General features: G+C 40.1%; 1 protein-coding gene across 3 annotated transcripts in view; it reads left to right on the top strand.

Moving 5' to 3' along the window:
- lrrtm4l1 (leucine rich repeat transmembrane neuronal 4 like 1) overlaps positions 1-14897 on the top strand; it is a 186562-nt gene extending 171665 nt beyond the window's left edge. For all 3 annotated transcript variants that reach the window (XR_015775219.1, XM_088071280.1, XM_088071279.1), the window contains one exon: positions 13255-14897. Coding sequence is in view for 2 of the 3 variants with exons in the window: in XM_088071280.1 (XP_087927406.1) it covers positions 13255-13320 (66 nt within the window). In the remaining variant the exon portion in view is untranslated. The remainder of the gene's footprint in view (positions 1-13254) is intronic.
- The last annotated feature ends 410 nt before the right edge of the window (positions 14898-15307 follow it).

Raw genomic sequence — 15307 nt, 5'->3', positions numbered from 1 at the left:
ATCCTAGTAGTGGCAAGTCCTGCAGGGTGGGTAGTGTTGATCAGGTGGTTCACCTGCATCCTATGTAGGGCATACAGTATGTTCCTGATGCCAAACCACCAGGATGCTCTCCACAGCACGAGAGGAGAAGTTCCTTAAAACTTCTCAGTACCTGAGAGAGGTCACCCTCTCCACAAATGTGGCATTCTTATTGCAACCGCTCATTCTGTTACTTTCATTACTGTATGTCAACATCTTGATTTATGGCCATTTGGGGTTTTGTTTTATTTTAAATAGTATTGGTTTTCAGCATATGAAACTCTGAAACTTCAAATGATAAATACAAATTTGTTGCATGAGGACAAGCTAGCAGAAAACACTTGCCAACCACTCTCAAGTCTTGCTTAGCACCTCTCCCTCGCTTCTTCTCTCTATGTGTCGCTGAAATTATGAATGAAAGGCTTATAGTAATAAGGCAGGGTCTGGGACTGTTGTTTTTCGCTTAATTTCAAATAAAGAAAGTCATAGCTTTCCGACTGTTAAAATCTCTTAAAACCCACAGGGTTGGTGTCGTCATAATCAACGTAGTTCTACGCGGCCTAGCATTGTGCATCAGAATGTAACGAATGTAAATATTTTTGTCAAATGGGCATGCTTCACATCATTTGCTCCATTAGATTCTCCAAAATACATTTTTAGTTTTGATACACAGAAAGCATGAGCACCAAAGTAGAATTTGTTCATATTTACCAGCATCATAAACCCAGTTTGAAGCTTTTATAATGTGTCTTTTTACTGATGATTTACATTCCTTTAGTCCACGAAGGTCCACCAATCAAAAGAATAAGAAGGGTTGCCCATGAAATTTGTTCATTTTAGGAAAATTGTCATGTGAAGTTCATTGCTGACTGTATACTATCTAAAACGGGCTGCAGTTCTTCTGGCATAAACAATATTTTTGCATCTTCCTGCACCGTGTTGTTGGGTATAATTTTACACAGTTCAGTTGTTCAGTTCATTTTACAGAAACTGTGAGCATGAATGTATAATTCATTCAGATTAACTAGCGCGACAAACGATAGAGGCAATAAAGAGTGGTGACTCCTAACTTTGAAAGTGGTCATTCAAAGTCGGAATATGTATCTGTTCCTTTATTATTTACATTTCTTTAGTCCTTAGGGGTCCACGTATGAAAAGAATCAAAAGAGGTTTTCATGAAATTAATCCATGTTGTGAATATTGTCTTGTGAATTCTCTTGCTAACTGAGTGCTAACTTTGCTTGCCAATGGACCGCAGTTCTTCGAGCATAAACAACATGCCAGCCACGGTATGCTTGGTTTTACCTCACTGGCAATGAAATAAGTGTCCCCCAGCTTTTCTGTATACTTTTTAAGCCGGGACAGCCCCTGTAGGGCTCTACGCTCTCCCAGTTTGGAAGACCAATGGGCTCTGTCATGTATCTGTGCAGCCACTGTACTGCAAACATCCATGACAGTCACGACGTAATTTGATGTATTTTGCTTAATATTTGGAATATAAAAAAACAGTTCTGATATCATTAGAAAGCTAAGAGTCTCCTCTGTGTGACAGCATTTGAATCTCAAACCGTGTTTCAAGGTCAGTGTGATTGAAATTATAGAGTAAGTCGCTGGTCCTCAAGGGTTGTGATGCTTCTACCCAAAATCCACCACTAATTTCTTGGTATTGTTGACATTAAGTAAGAGTTTTTTGGCTTTGCACCATACTCCCCAACAGGTCCATCACCTATAGACCATCACATTACTGTTTATTCAGCCTGTCACTGCGCCATCAGCAAACCTGACAGTGAATATGGATCTGCTCCTGACCACACATCCATATTTTTTAAAGTTAAATGAAAGTGATAAGCAGAACAAGTACTGTTGCTGATCTCAACCATGTAACTTATTTGCATAGGTGTTCTGCAGGTTTTGAAGGAGAGCTATAGGGGAAAAGCAAAGTGGCCAAAACTGCTGAGGCTAACATGTCTTAATAATGAGGAGATGGGGAGAGTTCACAAGTTCGAGTGTGAGAGAGAAAGTAAGAGTGAGAGAGCGAGAGAGCCAAAGTGTGTTTGATAATGGAGGAGAGGTAGAGAGGGAGGGAAGAGTTAGGTGATGCATATCTCAGTTGGAAAGTTTAGTACATTGATAAGGATTGTACAGTCTTTTGCACATTATCTTTTATTGCTAAGCTGCTGTAACAGTGAAATTTCCCGCTGGGATTAACAAAGTATCTATGTATCTTGGAAAGATCCTCTTAATATCCTGTTGTCCGTGATGCAACACTGCTCTGTATCCGTGTAGCTCTATATGATGAAACCTATTTCAAAGTGGTTTTACTTCACAAAAACTGCGCAGTCATATACTTGTCAAGCTGATATCAGCCTCTTTCATGTTTAGCTAGGCTACATGTTGCCTAGCAACACAAGCAGCAGGAAGTCTAAGGCACAGGAACTATTATTTTTGTGGTATTTATAACAAAAGAGTAAGTTCAAAGATAAGTTATGCAACCAAAAAACATTCATAAAAAGATTTTAAATTTGAGGACATGGCCATCTATGGAATAACAGGAGTAATGGATGATGCTGTGGTCACGTCCTCCATTACACTAACAGAACATACCTCTATGATCCCTGAGATGATTCATGCATCCTAACAAGGGTAAGAAATTAGGTCTTGCTTTAGTTATTTATGTATTTTTTTAATTTATTGTGCACCACATGATCTATCCAGAGAGAGACTCAGAGGGGAAAAACCTGCCGCTCCTAATGTGGTCATCGATCACCTGCATAAATCACAATCATCATAAATCATAACGCTCGGGCACAGATAAACATGCATGTGCGTGCACTTGCATAAAAATGCAGACACGCAGAGACATTTCATCAGGGACGTGCTCAGTTTGCTCCCAGCCACAACTCACTGGATCAGGTTTCCTCTGGGAGATCTTTGAGCTCTACCTTTAAACCACAGCTTCCGTCTCTTGCTTAATGCAAACAAACAGAAAAATGCTCTCTGTTTAACTTCAAATGATAGTCTTTTAGAGCAGCGTACTCTCACTGGCCCACTTACATATGGGTCACTATACCCTCCCCTCGCTTCTAATGAAAATGTTTTTTTGTTGTTGGAGATAGTGTGGATGGGGGAACACACTCATGCTCCGTTACTCTTTTTTCCTTCCTCTCAGATACTGCTCTTACTTTACACAGAGACATCTTCATTACAGCAATTAACTAGAATTACGGACCCCTGATTGTATTCTTCCACCAAACAATTGAATTGCAGTCACAGTTTACTTCCATGTCTGTCCAGACGCTTCTTTAGCCTTTTCAGCAGACAATTCTTCCAATGTGGTTGCAAAAAAGCTACAAATTCTAAAAGTTGGATGTTTCACACAACACAGCAGCACAGGAGATCTATACAACCAGCACAGTTTCAAGGAGGACACCCAAGATTAGTGTCACAAATTTACCATCCAAGCAAATGTCTCCCCCTCTGTTCCTGAGTTATGGCTTTGAATAATGGCTGGAGAAGTGTTTTGGCAGATCATTATGATGTTACAGTGAAGTTGACCTCGACCTTTTGGATATAAAATGCCATCACTTTATCATCCTATTAGACGTTTGTGTGGGATTTTGTCGTTAGTAGTGTATGAATTCTTAAGTTATTTCTTTCGACGTGTTTTGTCACAATGACCTTTGACCACCAAAATCTTATCAGTTCATCCCTGAGTCCAAGTTGACATTTGTGCAAGATGTAATGAGATTACCTCCAGCCCTTCCTGAGATATTGTGTTCATGAGAATGGGACCGACGGACAATCTGATAACATAATGCCTTAGGCCACGGCTCTTTCCAGCATGGAGGCATAAAAATAAATTTGGGGTACACGTTTTCAAAACAGCATTTCCTCTCTCATAGCTGGCCGTCCAGCCTAAATTTGTATGTGGGGCCCATGTTGCTAGTAAATGGGCTGAAAAGTGGGCCCAAATGGGATTGTCCTCAGGTTACAAAATGGGTTCCAGTTTCCATACCAGTTGCCCACATGGATGGCTCGACCCAAGTGGACCTCAGATAAGATGCCTTTTTTGGGCCCATTTCTTCTGATTACCCAGGTAGCCCTAGCATAACCCATGTGGGGCCCACTTGGGTAAATCCAGTCAATTGTCATGGGGCTATTATGAAACCTTGTGGACAGTCCCATACAGGGAAGACTTTTCAGCCCATTTACAACCCCCATGGGGCCCCAGGTAGAAATTTTAGCCGGCTGGTGCTGCAGTAGTTGTTTATACAGCTCCGAATTGGGTGATGAGGTCATTAGAATACATTTTCAGCCTTTTACATTCTAGGCAAATTAGATGTTACGAATGCTGAGCCTTTGCTGTAGATGCTGTAATTGTATGCATATTCTTATTAAGTAATGCTTATGTGATATTGTATTAATGCGATTCATTGGCGTCCTGCAAATTTCTTAATGCTGTCATTGCAAAGTCTCCATTTTCAGACAAAGTCATAGAGTATTGGAAGTATTGTAAAGTATTGCTCTGGCAGATGCTTCTGGTCCCCCTACTGTTAAAACATATATCCACCAGACCTGGCCAATCACTACTGTTCATCTAATATGGGATGAGTTTGATTTGATGACTGACAACTTGCAGAGGTTCATGTCTAGATGGTAACCACAGATTTGTGAAAAGTCCCGCAAGATGGCAAGATTCTTTATCCCATGTCTTGAGTGATCATCTTAACCCAAACCATGATTTTTCCATAATCTTAAGTGTTTTATTAGCTTTAACCCAACCCTACATTTGTCCATCGCTCCGCACTACTTAATGTTTTGTGACTCTGGTTGGCTGTAGGTCTATCCAGTGACGTCTGGGATCATTTTGGTCTACCGCCGTTGGAAATTGAAAATGAACTGAGAAGTTCCAGACTAATTTGCATTTGCAAATTGGTCTGGCGATGTCAGGCTAATACAGGATAGCTGGAGGCAAAATATTGCACAAGATTTATATATTCATACATTCAAGCTCTCAGCACTAATTTTAATCTGGGTACACATTATTTATGTATTTAAAAAGAGATGGGAATGCCCGTGTCGGAGACACGACATCCTCCCAGATGTTGGTGGAAATGACAAGTTTTTTTTAAAGAGCATTAAGACAATTGAATTTCTGATGATACATGTGTTGCATCATTAATGTGTTGTGTTAATAGTCCAGCACAACTGCTGTGACCTTGCTGAAAACTAAATTAGACGCCTTTAATGAATGCCTTTTTGTCAGACCATTAGCAGGAAGTCCATTACTTTACCTTTTATTTCCACTCAACGCTGTCTTGTTATCAAAGAGAGCTTCCCAATTACTCCGAACAAACTTCTACAGACATTTATAGACATCTTTTGTTCACAGTGGTCCATCTCACATTATGTCCTTTTACCCGCTACTGAGACATCAAACAAAAATGAATCAACACTGCAACTTCTTGAAAGAGAATTGTCACTTGGTCTTAGTTAATCAGAAAATTGAGTGTGTGTTTAAGTGTCAGAGAGAGAGAAAGAGATTTAGAGCTTGAAAAAAAAAAGAGGGAAATATCTGTGTTGCTGCGATCAAACGCTTACAAAGGCAACAGCTCCCCAGGAAGAACATACTTAACAATAGTTGTTTTTCTTTAAGCCGAAATAAGCTTGGTTGTACTCCGCCGTCCTTTGTCGCCATCGTATGTGGAGATTACAGCAGATTTACGCCTGCCATGATCTCGTTTGACAGAATGTGTGAATCTAAAACACAAACACGCACTATACATATGCACATGTGCGGCTGTCTTTGCACAAACATACCAGGCATGTTCTCCAGACTAAAGCTGCGGTGCTCACAGTATTTCAATTTTTAATAACTCGACACATTCAGTCTATTTCCAATTGTCTGCCTCGGTTACAGTCTTTAGGGAAAGAAGAGAACATGAAACATCACACATACATACAGGCAGCGGGGTGGGGGAGACAGAACTGGGTAATTGGAGCCCTGAGTGGAGTAAGAGGCTTGTGATCCCTTTGAGAGTGGCTGCTATATGTCTGTTACTTCCAGCTGTCCTGACTGAGAGCAGACTAATTACATCATGTTTGTAGCCTGCTAATTAGTATCCTAATTAAAAACCCAGGCGGTAGAGGGGGTGGATGAAAGCGGGGACAGCTCTGGACATGTAACCTGTGTTCTTGAAAAGACCCGAGCTGAAGTCTTAGAAATGGTCAGTCTCCCTTTGGAATGCCGACATAGCAGGGGAGCAGAATTTTTAATTATGCACCTTTCAATTATGATTGTTAGTGTTTTGTATGCAGTGCTTTCACAGCGGTGTGGCGAGACCAACATGACTCATTCATGAGTATAAGGCCGAATGTTTTCAGTTTTCACAGATAAATTGGAATTGTTTTTCCCCATAAACCCCCCAAAGTTGCTGTAAGTCGACTGATCACCAACATTTACAGTAAACAAACTCCTCTTACGATGTTTACAGCTTAGAGTCCTGCGCGTGTTATCTCACTTGACAGTCCAGTTTAACAGAGAATGCATTTTGGTGCTTTATTCTGATGTATACAAAATTATATTGCTTGGGCTAATTGGTGGCAAGTAAAACGTCCATGTCATAAGTCAAATTTTGCAGAAAGTTAGAGGGAACATAGAGTTTTCTGTTATCTTTACACTTAGTGTCTCACCATTTACCTCCCATGCTACTGAGGTTGCATCTGATGTCAAGTACCATAATTACTGGGTACACATTGTAACCTATATTCAGTGAACAAGGACAGTGGTATCATCTACATATTGTACTTATTATTCTCATTCGATGACTGACAACTTGTAGAGGGCCGTATCTAGATATTAACCTCAGATTTTCAAGAACATCCACAAGATTTCATGTCCCATGACTCAAGTGATCATCTTAACCCAAACCATGATCTTTCCTTAACCCTAACCAATTGCTTAAAACAACCACACGGATGTGTACAGCTGAGTGTTTTGCTGTAGAACAAAACACTATGACCTTCAAGGTGAGGTTCATATGATCGACAGAGAATTGCAAAGTTGTCGCTGGTTATTTTTAATAGCCTTTCTAGCCTCAAAGAATGAAATAATTTAACAAGTGACAGTGCTAGCTCAGCTACATTTAATTCAGTGCTATTATTGTAAAATCTGCTTTAGATTAGCAGGTGTCCTTGCCAATGATATAAACTACTAGTGTCCATAGTAACTATTAGGGTCTTTCGTGTACATTGATTAAATCCTTGTTGCCATCATAAAGCAAGTCTCTAATTTCAAGGACATACCGTATGTTTCCATATCTGTGCATACCACTACAGGGGATACTTCTTGACTCACAGGCTTGTCCTTCCAAGGATTTTACACCCCCAGGTTGGGTGTCATGCTGCCATTCATCTCTTGTGACAATGTGTTAGGGGACTGATTAGTGTGGTAGCTACATCAGCCAAGTAATATTTGCCTGTCAAGGGGACGTTTTCTAGTCTGAAACCAGAAGGATCCCTGCCAGTTTGTCATGTCTTGTTTTTCCAACAACTAGAAGCTCATGCGGGGGAAGAAAGACAGAGGAGCCTTTTTTCTTAAAGTGCGTGTGCAAACACAAAACTCCCTGGGGTAGATTGTTTTGGGGTGGCACAAGAGCCACAAAGGACCAGTGGGTGTTTGTCCTTGAGGCAAACAAATCCCCTTTCTCTCTCTAAAAATTAAAATCAGACTAAATTTTTCAGGATGTGTCTTGTCAGCTATTGGCTTGTCTCTGGACATCACATTAGCCCTGGTGTTTGACATGCCTGAAATGTGATGTCCTCTGTGGCAGAGGAGATTACTTGCAGCCCAGTGGCATAGGTTCTCTGAGATCTCAGTGTAAATAACCAGCAGCTCTACACTTCTACCTCATGCTGCTATGCTGTATTGGTGGGATGGAAGGACCCCGACCATAATGTTTGCCAAGTTTATCCTGAGCCCTTGCCAGCTTGTCATAACTCCCACTTTTGCTTGAACCAAGGAGGCTACCTTGGCCCTGCTTTTAGAGATGTAGAACTCCCATATTTTTGTGTTGTTTTCATGAAGTGGAAGCAGCACTTTCAGAGGGGGGTGCCATTGGCGAGTGGAGGAGTGCAATTGCTCCTTCAGATACATTCAGAGTGCAGCTCTGTTGTGAAAGGCCACTAGTGCTTTCCTGTTGTCCCAGAAAACAATGCTAGAGAAACGGAAAAGATATCTGAAAGCAAGTAATTTCAGTTTTCTTTCTACAACCAACTTCTCCACTTCTGGGAGAGTGCAGAAGTGAAGCACATGTCCCTGGTGACAGATGACAAAGTCTCCTCATGGCCGCTCAGCGGCACTTATTCCTTGTCACAATGAAGGAAACGAGCGGTCAGTCTTCAATGCCGGCAGCAGAAGTTATGAGGATTTGTGTAGTCTGGTGACAAAAATATCCACAGCCATCCTTTTCGTTTTATGCAAAGCCATACAAAAAGCATCGTCTTCAACTTATGGCTCAAATCCATCAAATGACTATTGGCTGTTTACAGTGCAAGTGTTTGAACAAGTTTGAGCAGCAGAGTGAATTACAAAACTCATCATTAACTAAGCACTTGAAGAAAATCATGTTCAAGGAGCATAATGAGTTTTCACAAACAGCTCAGCTGTGTCAACGAAGCAAACATCTGAGCTGTGCTGGAATAGCTACATGATATTTTATGCAGTGGCAATCCCAGACTCTGGGGGGCCTCTGGCAGAGAAGCCCGTCAAGAGGTCAGGTTCCAATGGAGGCTAACCCACTTTACTTTAATCAGCAGGTGACAGGAAACTTCTCTTGGGTGTTACAGAGTTGTAGGATTTACTCACTGACAATTAGCCTAAACTGTACTCATATTGCACTGCTATGTTTAACTTTGCACTCTCTTCTCCAGTTGCTGCAGCCTAACTGTCAGGTCACTGGCATTCTTATATATTTTCTGGGGGGGGGCAAACATTTGCCTGGTTTCCTCTCCTGCCAAACAATGTGCCTCTGACTTCATGGCAGCAAAAAAAAAAAAAAAAGGAAGAAAGAAAATCAAGACGATAAATAAAAATCATTGGTTAACATTTCACTCTTGTTGTGAAAATTGATGGCTTTTTGCCATTAAATAAAGAATAATGAGCCAAGCAAAAGTTAACCATTATTTTTTTCAAAGAAATTAATTGTCTTTATGTAAGTATAATGAATTTTCAATCATTATTTTACAATCAATGCACTCCTGCAGTCACTCCACAAGGTGTGTGAAGAACATCTCTTGAATTCAGATGTGAGTGATGCGAATGCAATTACTTTCAAATTGCTGCCATGTCAATGCATTTGACTGAACACTGGATTGATTTAGTTTCTGGAAAGTGCCGTGTAAAATGAGTATTTTGAGCTGAAAACACACGCAAACTAGAATTACCACCTCAGTGTTATATGCTTCCACAAACCAGTCAAGTTTATATCCATGTCTTTGAAAACATGGATACATCACACTTATCTTTCCCCCGGCAACACAGAAGATCTTTACAATCAGCGCTGTTTCAAGATTAGTGTCATCAATTCGGTATCTACCCAAATATCTCCCCCTCTGTTCCTGACTTATGACATTGAGTAATGGGAGAAAATTAATTTTGCAGAATATTATGATTCCTTAGTTATGATGACCTTTGTCCTTCTGGAAGAAATCTTATCACTTCATCATTTTACCCAGTCAGACATTTGTTTGAAATTTTGTCTCAATTAGTGTATGAATTCTTGAGTTATGGCAAAAAAAACATGTTTTGGGAGGTCTCACTGACCTTGATCTTAAACTACAAAAATCTAATGAGTACATCGTTGAGTCAAAGTGGACATTTGTGCTAAATTAAAAAAAAATAAAAAATTCAACCAGACGAAAATTTGACAGACAAAGCTACAGTGACCTTGACCTTTGACCACCAAAATCTAATCAGTTAATTGTTGAGTCCAAGTGGACATTTGTGCTAACTTTGAAGAAAGTTTCTCAAGGCATTCTTGATCTATCTCTTTCACAAGATTGAGACATATGCAAGCTCACAATGACCCTGACCTTTGACCGGTAATATCTAATCTGTTCATTCTTGATTTGTGAGTAAATGTTTGTAAAAAAATAAATGAATAATAGTAATAATAATAATAAACTCCCTAAAAGTGTTCTCGAAATACTGGGTTCACAAGAGTGAGACTGACGAGGTCACAGTGACCTTGAACTTTGACCTATGACCACCAAAATTGAAGTTCAAGGTAATGTTTGTTTCAAATTTAAAGACATTTTTGCAAGGCTTTTTTGAGATAACATGTTCATGAGAATGGGATGGATGGAAGGACAACCTAAAAAACATAATGCTTCCGACCATGACTATTATCGCAGATAATACTAGCACATGCTCCATAACCAGTTGCAACAGTGCAAAAAGTGTCTTTGATATTAAACACTGTGTAATGACAATAAGTGAGGGGTTAGATGATCGATTAATTTAGTCATTTCTTGCATCTTCTTCCTGATAGGTGATCCTGTTAAGTGCCTGTGTTTGCCTGTTCAGAGTGCTGTAAACCTCAGCTTTTGTGTCCGCGTTGCTTGCTTCAGTGTTCACATTACTGCACGTGTTCACAGAAAAGTCTGAGCTTTGGCTGCGAGGTTGTTTCTGTTTTCAGGCTCTGCTGAAATTGTCTGAGGTATGACAATTTGTGCAGCTGTCTTCACTTCACTCACATCCACCTGAGAGACAGATAAAGAGTTGAGTGAAGACTTATCAGCCTGTTTGATAACGTTTAAATAAAAGTCGTGCTCTGGGCGTACTCGTCTGAGCCCTGTGTTACAGAGATCTGCTTCACACTGACAACAATCTCAGCTTGAGCAGCAAAAAGTTGAGCCGGGATAATTTTCGAGCCGATTCCAAAGGCTTTAGAAATTTGCTTAGCCAGGCAAAACTTGCAGCATTTGTGTTATTAAGGCAATGTAGATTTACCTGTAGCCAAGTCGCAAATAGGCTCTTTTTAAAAGGTTAAGTTGTAGAGTGGAGGGTTTCAGAGCACAAATACTCAGAGGCAAACTCAGATATTCGGGCTGTGTGTGTGCGCGTGCCTCTGCCTCTTTCAGTGTGAAGATCAATTCAAAGCTTGTGGCTCTTATATGAGAGTAAAATGTCAAAATATCTCCCAAATTTGCAACATCTCAACAAGCTTCATTCGACCTGTGGGAAAGTGCTGACATTTAAAGGTCCCAAATTATTCACTTGTCATGATTCTAATTTACTCTTTCTAGTGATACAAATATGCCATACGATAAAAACGGGCCTGTTAATATCAAGTCAGTTTGTTTAATACTGAGTGTAAAAAATGTAAGCTTATTTTTAAATACCATAAATTATGAATGTAACTACATGTTCAGGAGGTCCAGTTAAGAATTATTGAAAATGTATTGAAAGATTAACTTGTTTATTTATTATTTTATATCTACATATGGCTGCATAGTCAGTAAATAATTGTTGCTCCTATAATTCTTTGCATCATTTTATAATATTTGGAACTTAAAGGTTCTGTATGCAACATTCAGAGCATTAATATAGCAACAAACCACTATTTTCTATGTGACGATGGTAGACTCATGGCATCCTAAGTAGACACTGAATTTCTGCTACATCTCTGTGTGTCCTAATCAGAGCTTCACTGTTGTTTGTTTTTGTAGCCCGTGTGGCCATCCAAGCTTCTCTGTGGTTTGTTGTTGTAGCTGGTCTGGCCCTATGTGCATGATAGTGCATGCGTGTATCCTACTGGCAAGCTAATGGCTGGCACTTTGCTCATGTGGCAGTTATCAATGAAGTCTGGATGGCTTCAGCACTAATACATAATACCTATTTTGTGCTTACCGCCTGGTTAACACCATTAGCTCTGTTAGTGTTGTTGCTGTTGTTTAGTGCAGTGGTTCCCAACTGGTGGGTCACTGTCCAAAAGTGGGTAGCGGGTCCATTCGGATTGAGTTTGTTGACACTTTATTTTGAAGTACGCTGAATTTCTGGAGAAAGGCATTTATTTTAAAGTGCTGTTTCCTGCTGTACATGTGAGTGAATAAAGAACAGCTACTTAACAGAGACGGGAAACTAGCTTGACGACCAGTGCAAGTGTGACACTGAGTTAAACGGTGTGGACCTTGAACTCATGACTAAGGAGAAATCTGGACCCCATCATGGGACCAAAACCACTGGTTTAGTGCTCTTTATGGTGTTAGCACCATTAGCTGCTAGCCACCGGACCAGCCTCTCCTCTACTCTAATCCACTAATCGGATATGATCAGCTGCAACCAGAAACTGATTGACTGATCGGTTCTCCAACTCACAACTTAAACTCAACAAACTTGAAGATTACCACTTGTGCTGTGTTTACAGTCCTACAAAAACATCTCCGAATTCAGAGAGGGGACACAGAATGATCACAAAGCAACACATGAAAAAAGAAAGTTTGCTGATCCATCATCCCCTCTATCTTTAAGTCAAGTAAATACTGTAGGAACTCTTAAGTTTGAAGAAAATGGAAAGAAAAATGATAGATAATCACAGCCTTGAACTGTCAATACAGTTATTGTGTGAATGAAGAAATATCTGTTATTACAGTATGTAAAAACGTCTTCATGTTCTAAAAATACAATACATCAAAAACCAAAACTGTAGAAAAAATATTGAACTTGCACCCTCTCTTGCTCATGTAATTAACTTACACACACCGAGATAGTTACGGTTGGTATTCCAGCTATTGTTCGGCTGCCGATCAATGCTCGACTAGAGGGTAATTGGAATATCTATTGTTGCAAACAACCTGGAAAAAAAAGTGACAAAATGTTTAGGTAAGGGGTTCAGCTGAGCGGGCTTTTTTAATTAATTCTTTCAGCTTAAATTGAAATTTTCAACATGAATACTTGTTCGAGTTCTTTGTCTTGAGCTTTTCACTTAATCTCAGCGAGACATTAGGGGGAGTCTCTCTACCTCAGCTTTCTAAGCTATCTAAGTACATGGGATTTCATCATCTGCTTAATTGCTTACCCTAATTTGCTTTGCTGGCACTGTCACAGCCCCATTGTACTGTTATCAAATCACTGGACACTGTAATTAACTTTACATTGTAACCACCACCTCTGTAACTGGCACACACCAGCTGTTAAATGGTTTTTAACTTTATTGTCTTTTTCTTTCCTTGCAGAATGAGTATACATGCCCACGCCCCCTACCTGGTGCCTGGTTGGGAGATGTGCCTAGCATCCATTAACCCCTAAAAGGAACTGCTTTGGATGGTGCAGCAAACCACAATGAAAGACAAGAGAAAGACATATGCAGAGAACCCATCAGGATCCCATAATTCATTTAAAACGGTCCTCCACGCTAACAAGGGCAACCACTGACCAAGACAAAGAGGAGATAACACTGTCTTTTTCTTTCTTAAGATTTTATAATGTCTTTTTTTTTGTGGTCTTCGATCATCAGCTTTGCTGCATTCCATCATCACGTCACAAACACTGACACAGACGGTTGTGGAGTCCTGTGGTGAAGAGCAGAAGACTCATGAGCACTAATGGATGGTTATACTCAACATGGGAGATTATTGTATAGACTTTAATACCTTATTGTCTCCATGAGGACAACGTGGCGTTGCTTTAAACACAGGCGACCAGACTGTACAAATTCAAGAGGCTTTAAAAAAAAGTGTAAACTGAGCAAATGCACTGACAGTGGCTCGGACCGCTCTGCTAACAACAGCTGTGTATAATTTAAAGTGATTTTCGACTCCATATGAAGCATCATGTTATCACCTTTCAATATATATATATATATTTTTTAAGAAAGACTAATCAAAGGCTCGGATGGTGTAAATGTGCCTCACTGGAGCAGAAACATTATGAAAGGCGTTCCCGTCGGTAAAAAGAGGAATCCGCTCCGTCAGATGGAAATCAAGTCAGCAGCTGGAAGATTCTTTGAAGTCTGTTGAGGAAAAGTTTGCCAGAGGAAGTTACCCCCCCCCCCACCCCCCTCCCCCAGCCAATGACCTTTGGTGAAGTTTTTTGTTTGATTATTCGTTTGCTTTTTTTTTAACCGTTTTTCTAAGTTGTTTCTAATTGCAATCAAACCTCGACTATCCAGTTTGATTTGGAGGACAGTAGGGGCAATCAGAAGCAAAAGAGGGAAAAAAAGAAAAAGCTCTTATCAAGGGTGAAATGTAATTTTTCTGAAATTATAATGTTGTTAATGTTGTACTTTATGAATATGTGTTTCTGTCATTTTCAACACTAAATACCAAAAAGAGCCAAAATGGAGCGTTTTTGGCTCTCCCAACCATGAGTTTGTAACAGATCCAGGATTTAAAGAAAAAGAAGAAAAATTAAAAGAAGCCTCAACTTCCCTCAGCAGTGCTCCGTTACCCAATTGGCTTTTTTTCCCCTTTTTTAATGTGTGTAATGTGTACGTCTTTGTGAATCCTGAAAGATAACTCTGAGCACTGCTCACATTTTACGACTTCTGTTGAATACATACTTCACTTTCCTTAAAATAATCAAGCCGTGTACCCCCTCCGAAAAGACTGCAGATGTTGCTGTGCGTGTTTCATCCGTTATGAGTTCTATTTGAGACGCATTGAGTTGTGAATTGTTTGTTTCAGACATAATCTTTCTACACCAGATGATGATCATTTTCTATTGTAAATTTCTGCTCCCCCCCACCCCTCCCCTTGAATTTGTTGATATTTAGTAAGCAGCTGTATTCTTTGTTCACTTTCAACAGTATGTTTTTTAATGAAAATAATGACTTTATTGGTGAGCAATATGAATTGGTCAAATTAAAATATTCATTAATCATTTTTTGTGCTCAATTATGAAGCATTCTCTTACTGTGTGTGTGCGCTGGCTGCCCACTGTAATTTAATAAGCTTGTACCCTGTTCCATGTCTCCATTCACGCCTGTTGAAATCTGTCCTATTCCCCGCAGATCTCCGGTGACGAGGCTGTCACATCAACATTAGCCTCATTAATTTAGAGAGCAGAACATTGATCTCTGTTCGACCGTTCTGTTCACGGTGACGCTCACTGCGGGCCCCACCAGCCCTCTAATTACGCTTCCTGTGTAATGTGTTGCATATCTCAAGAGGGGGCCCTGCTTAGTGAATTTGCTCCACGTTTGCTGCACTTGGAACATGTCAAGCTGTCAGCTCAGAGGTCCAGATGGCCAATCTGCCCGACGCTCCCTGTGGTATTTTCACATACTCC

Source organism: Plectropomus leopardus, chromosome 20 (assembly GCF_026936395.1).
Source record: "Plectropomus leopardus strain MGB_pleo_1.0 chromosome 20, ASM2693639v1, whole genome shotgun sequence".
In the NCBI taxonomy this organism is placed as follows: Eukaryota; Metazoa; Chordata; class Actinopteri; order Perciformes; family Serranidae; genus Plectropomus; species Plectropomus leopardus.
Note: the sequence above shows the minus strand (reverse complement) of the source record. Positions and strands in the feature narration are given on the sequence as shown.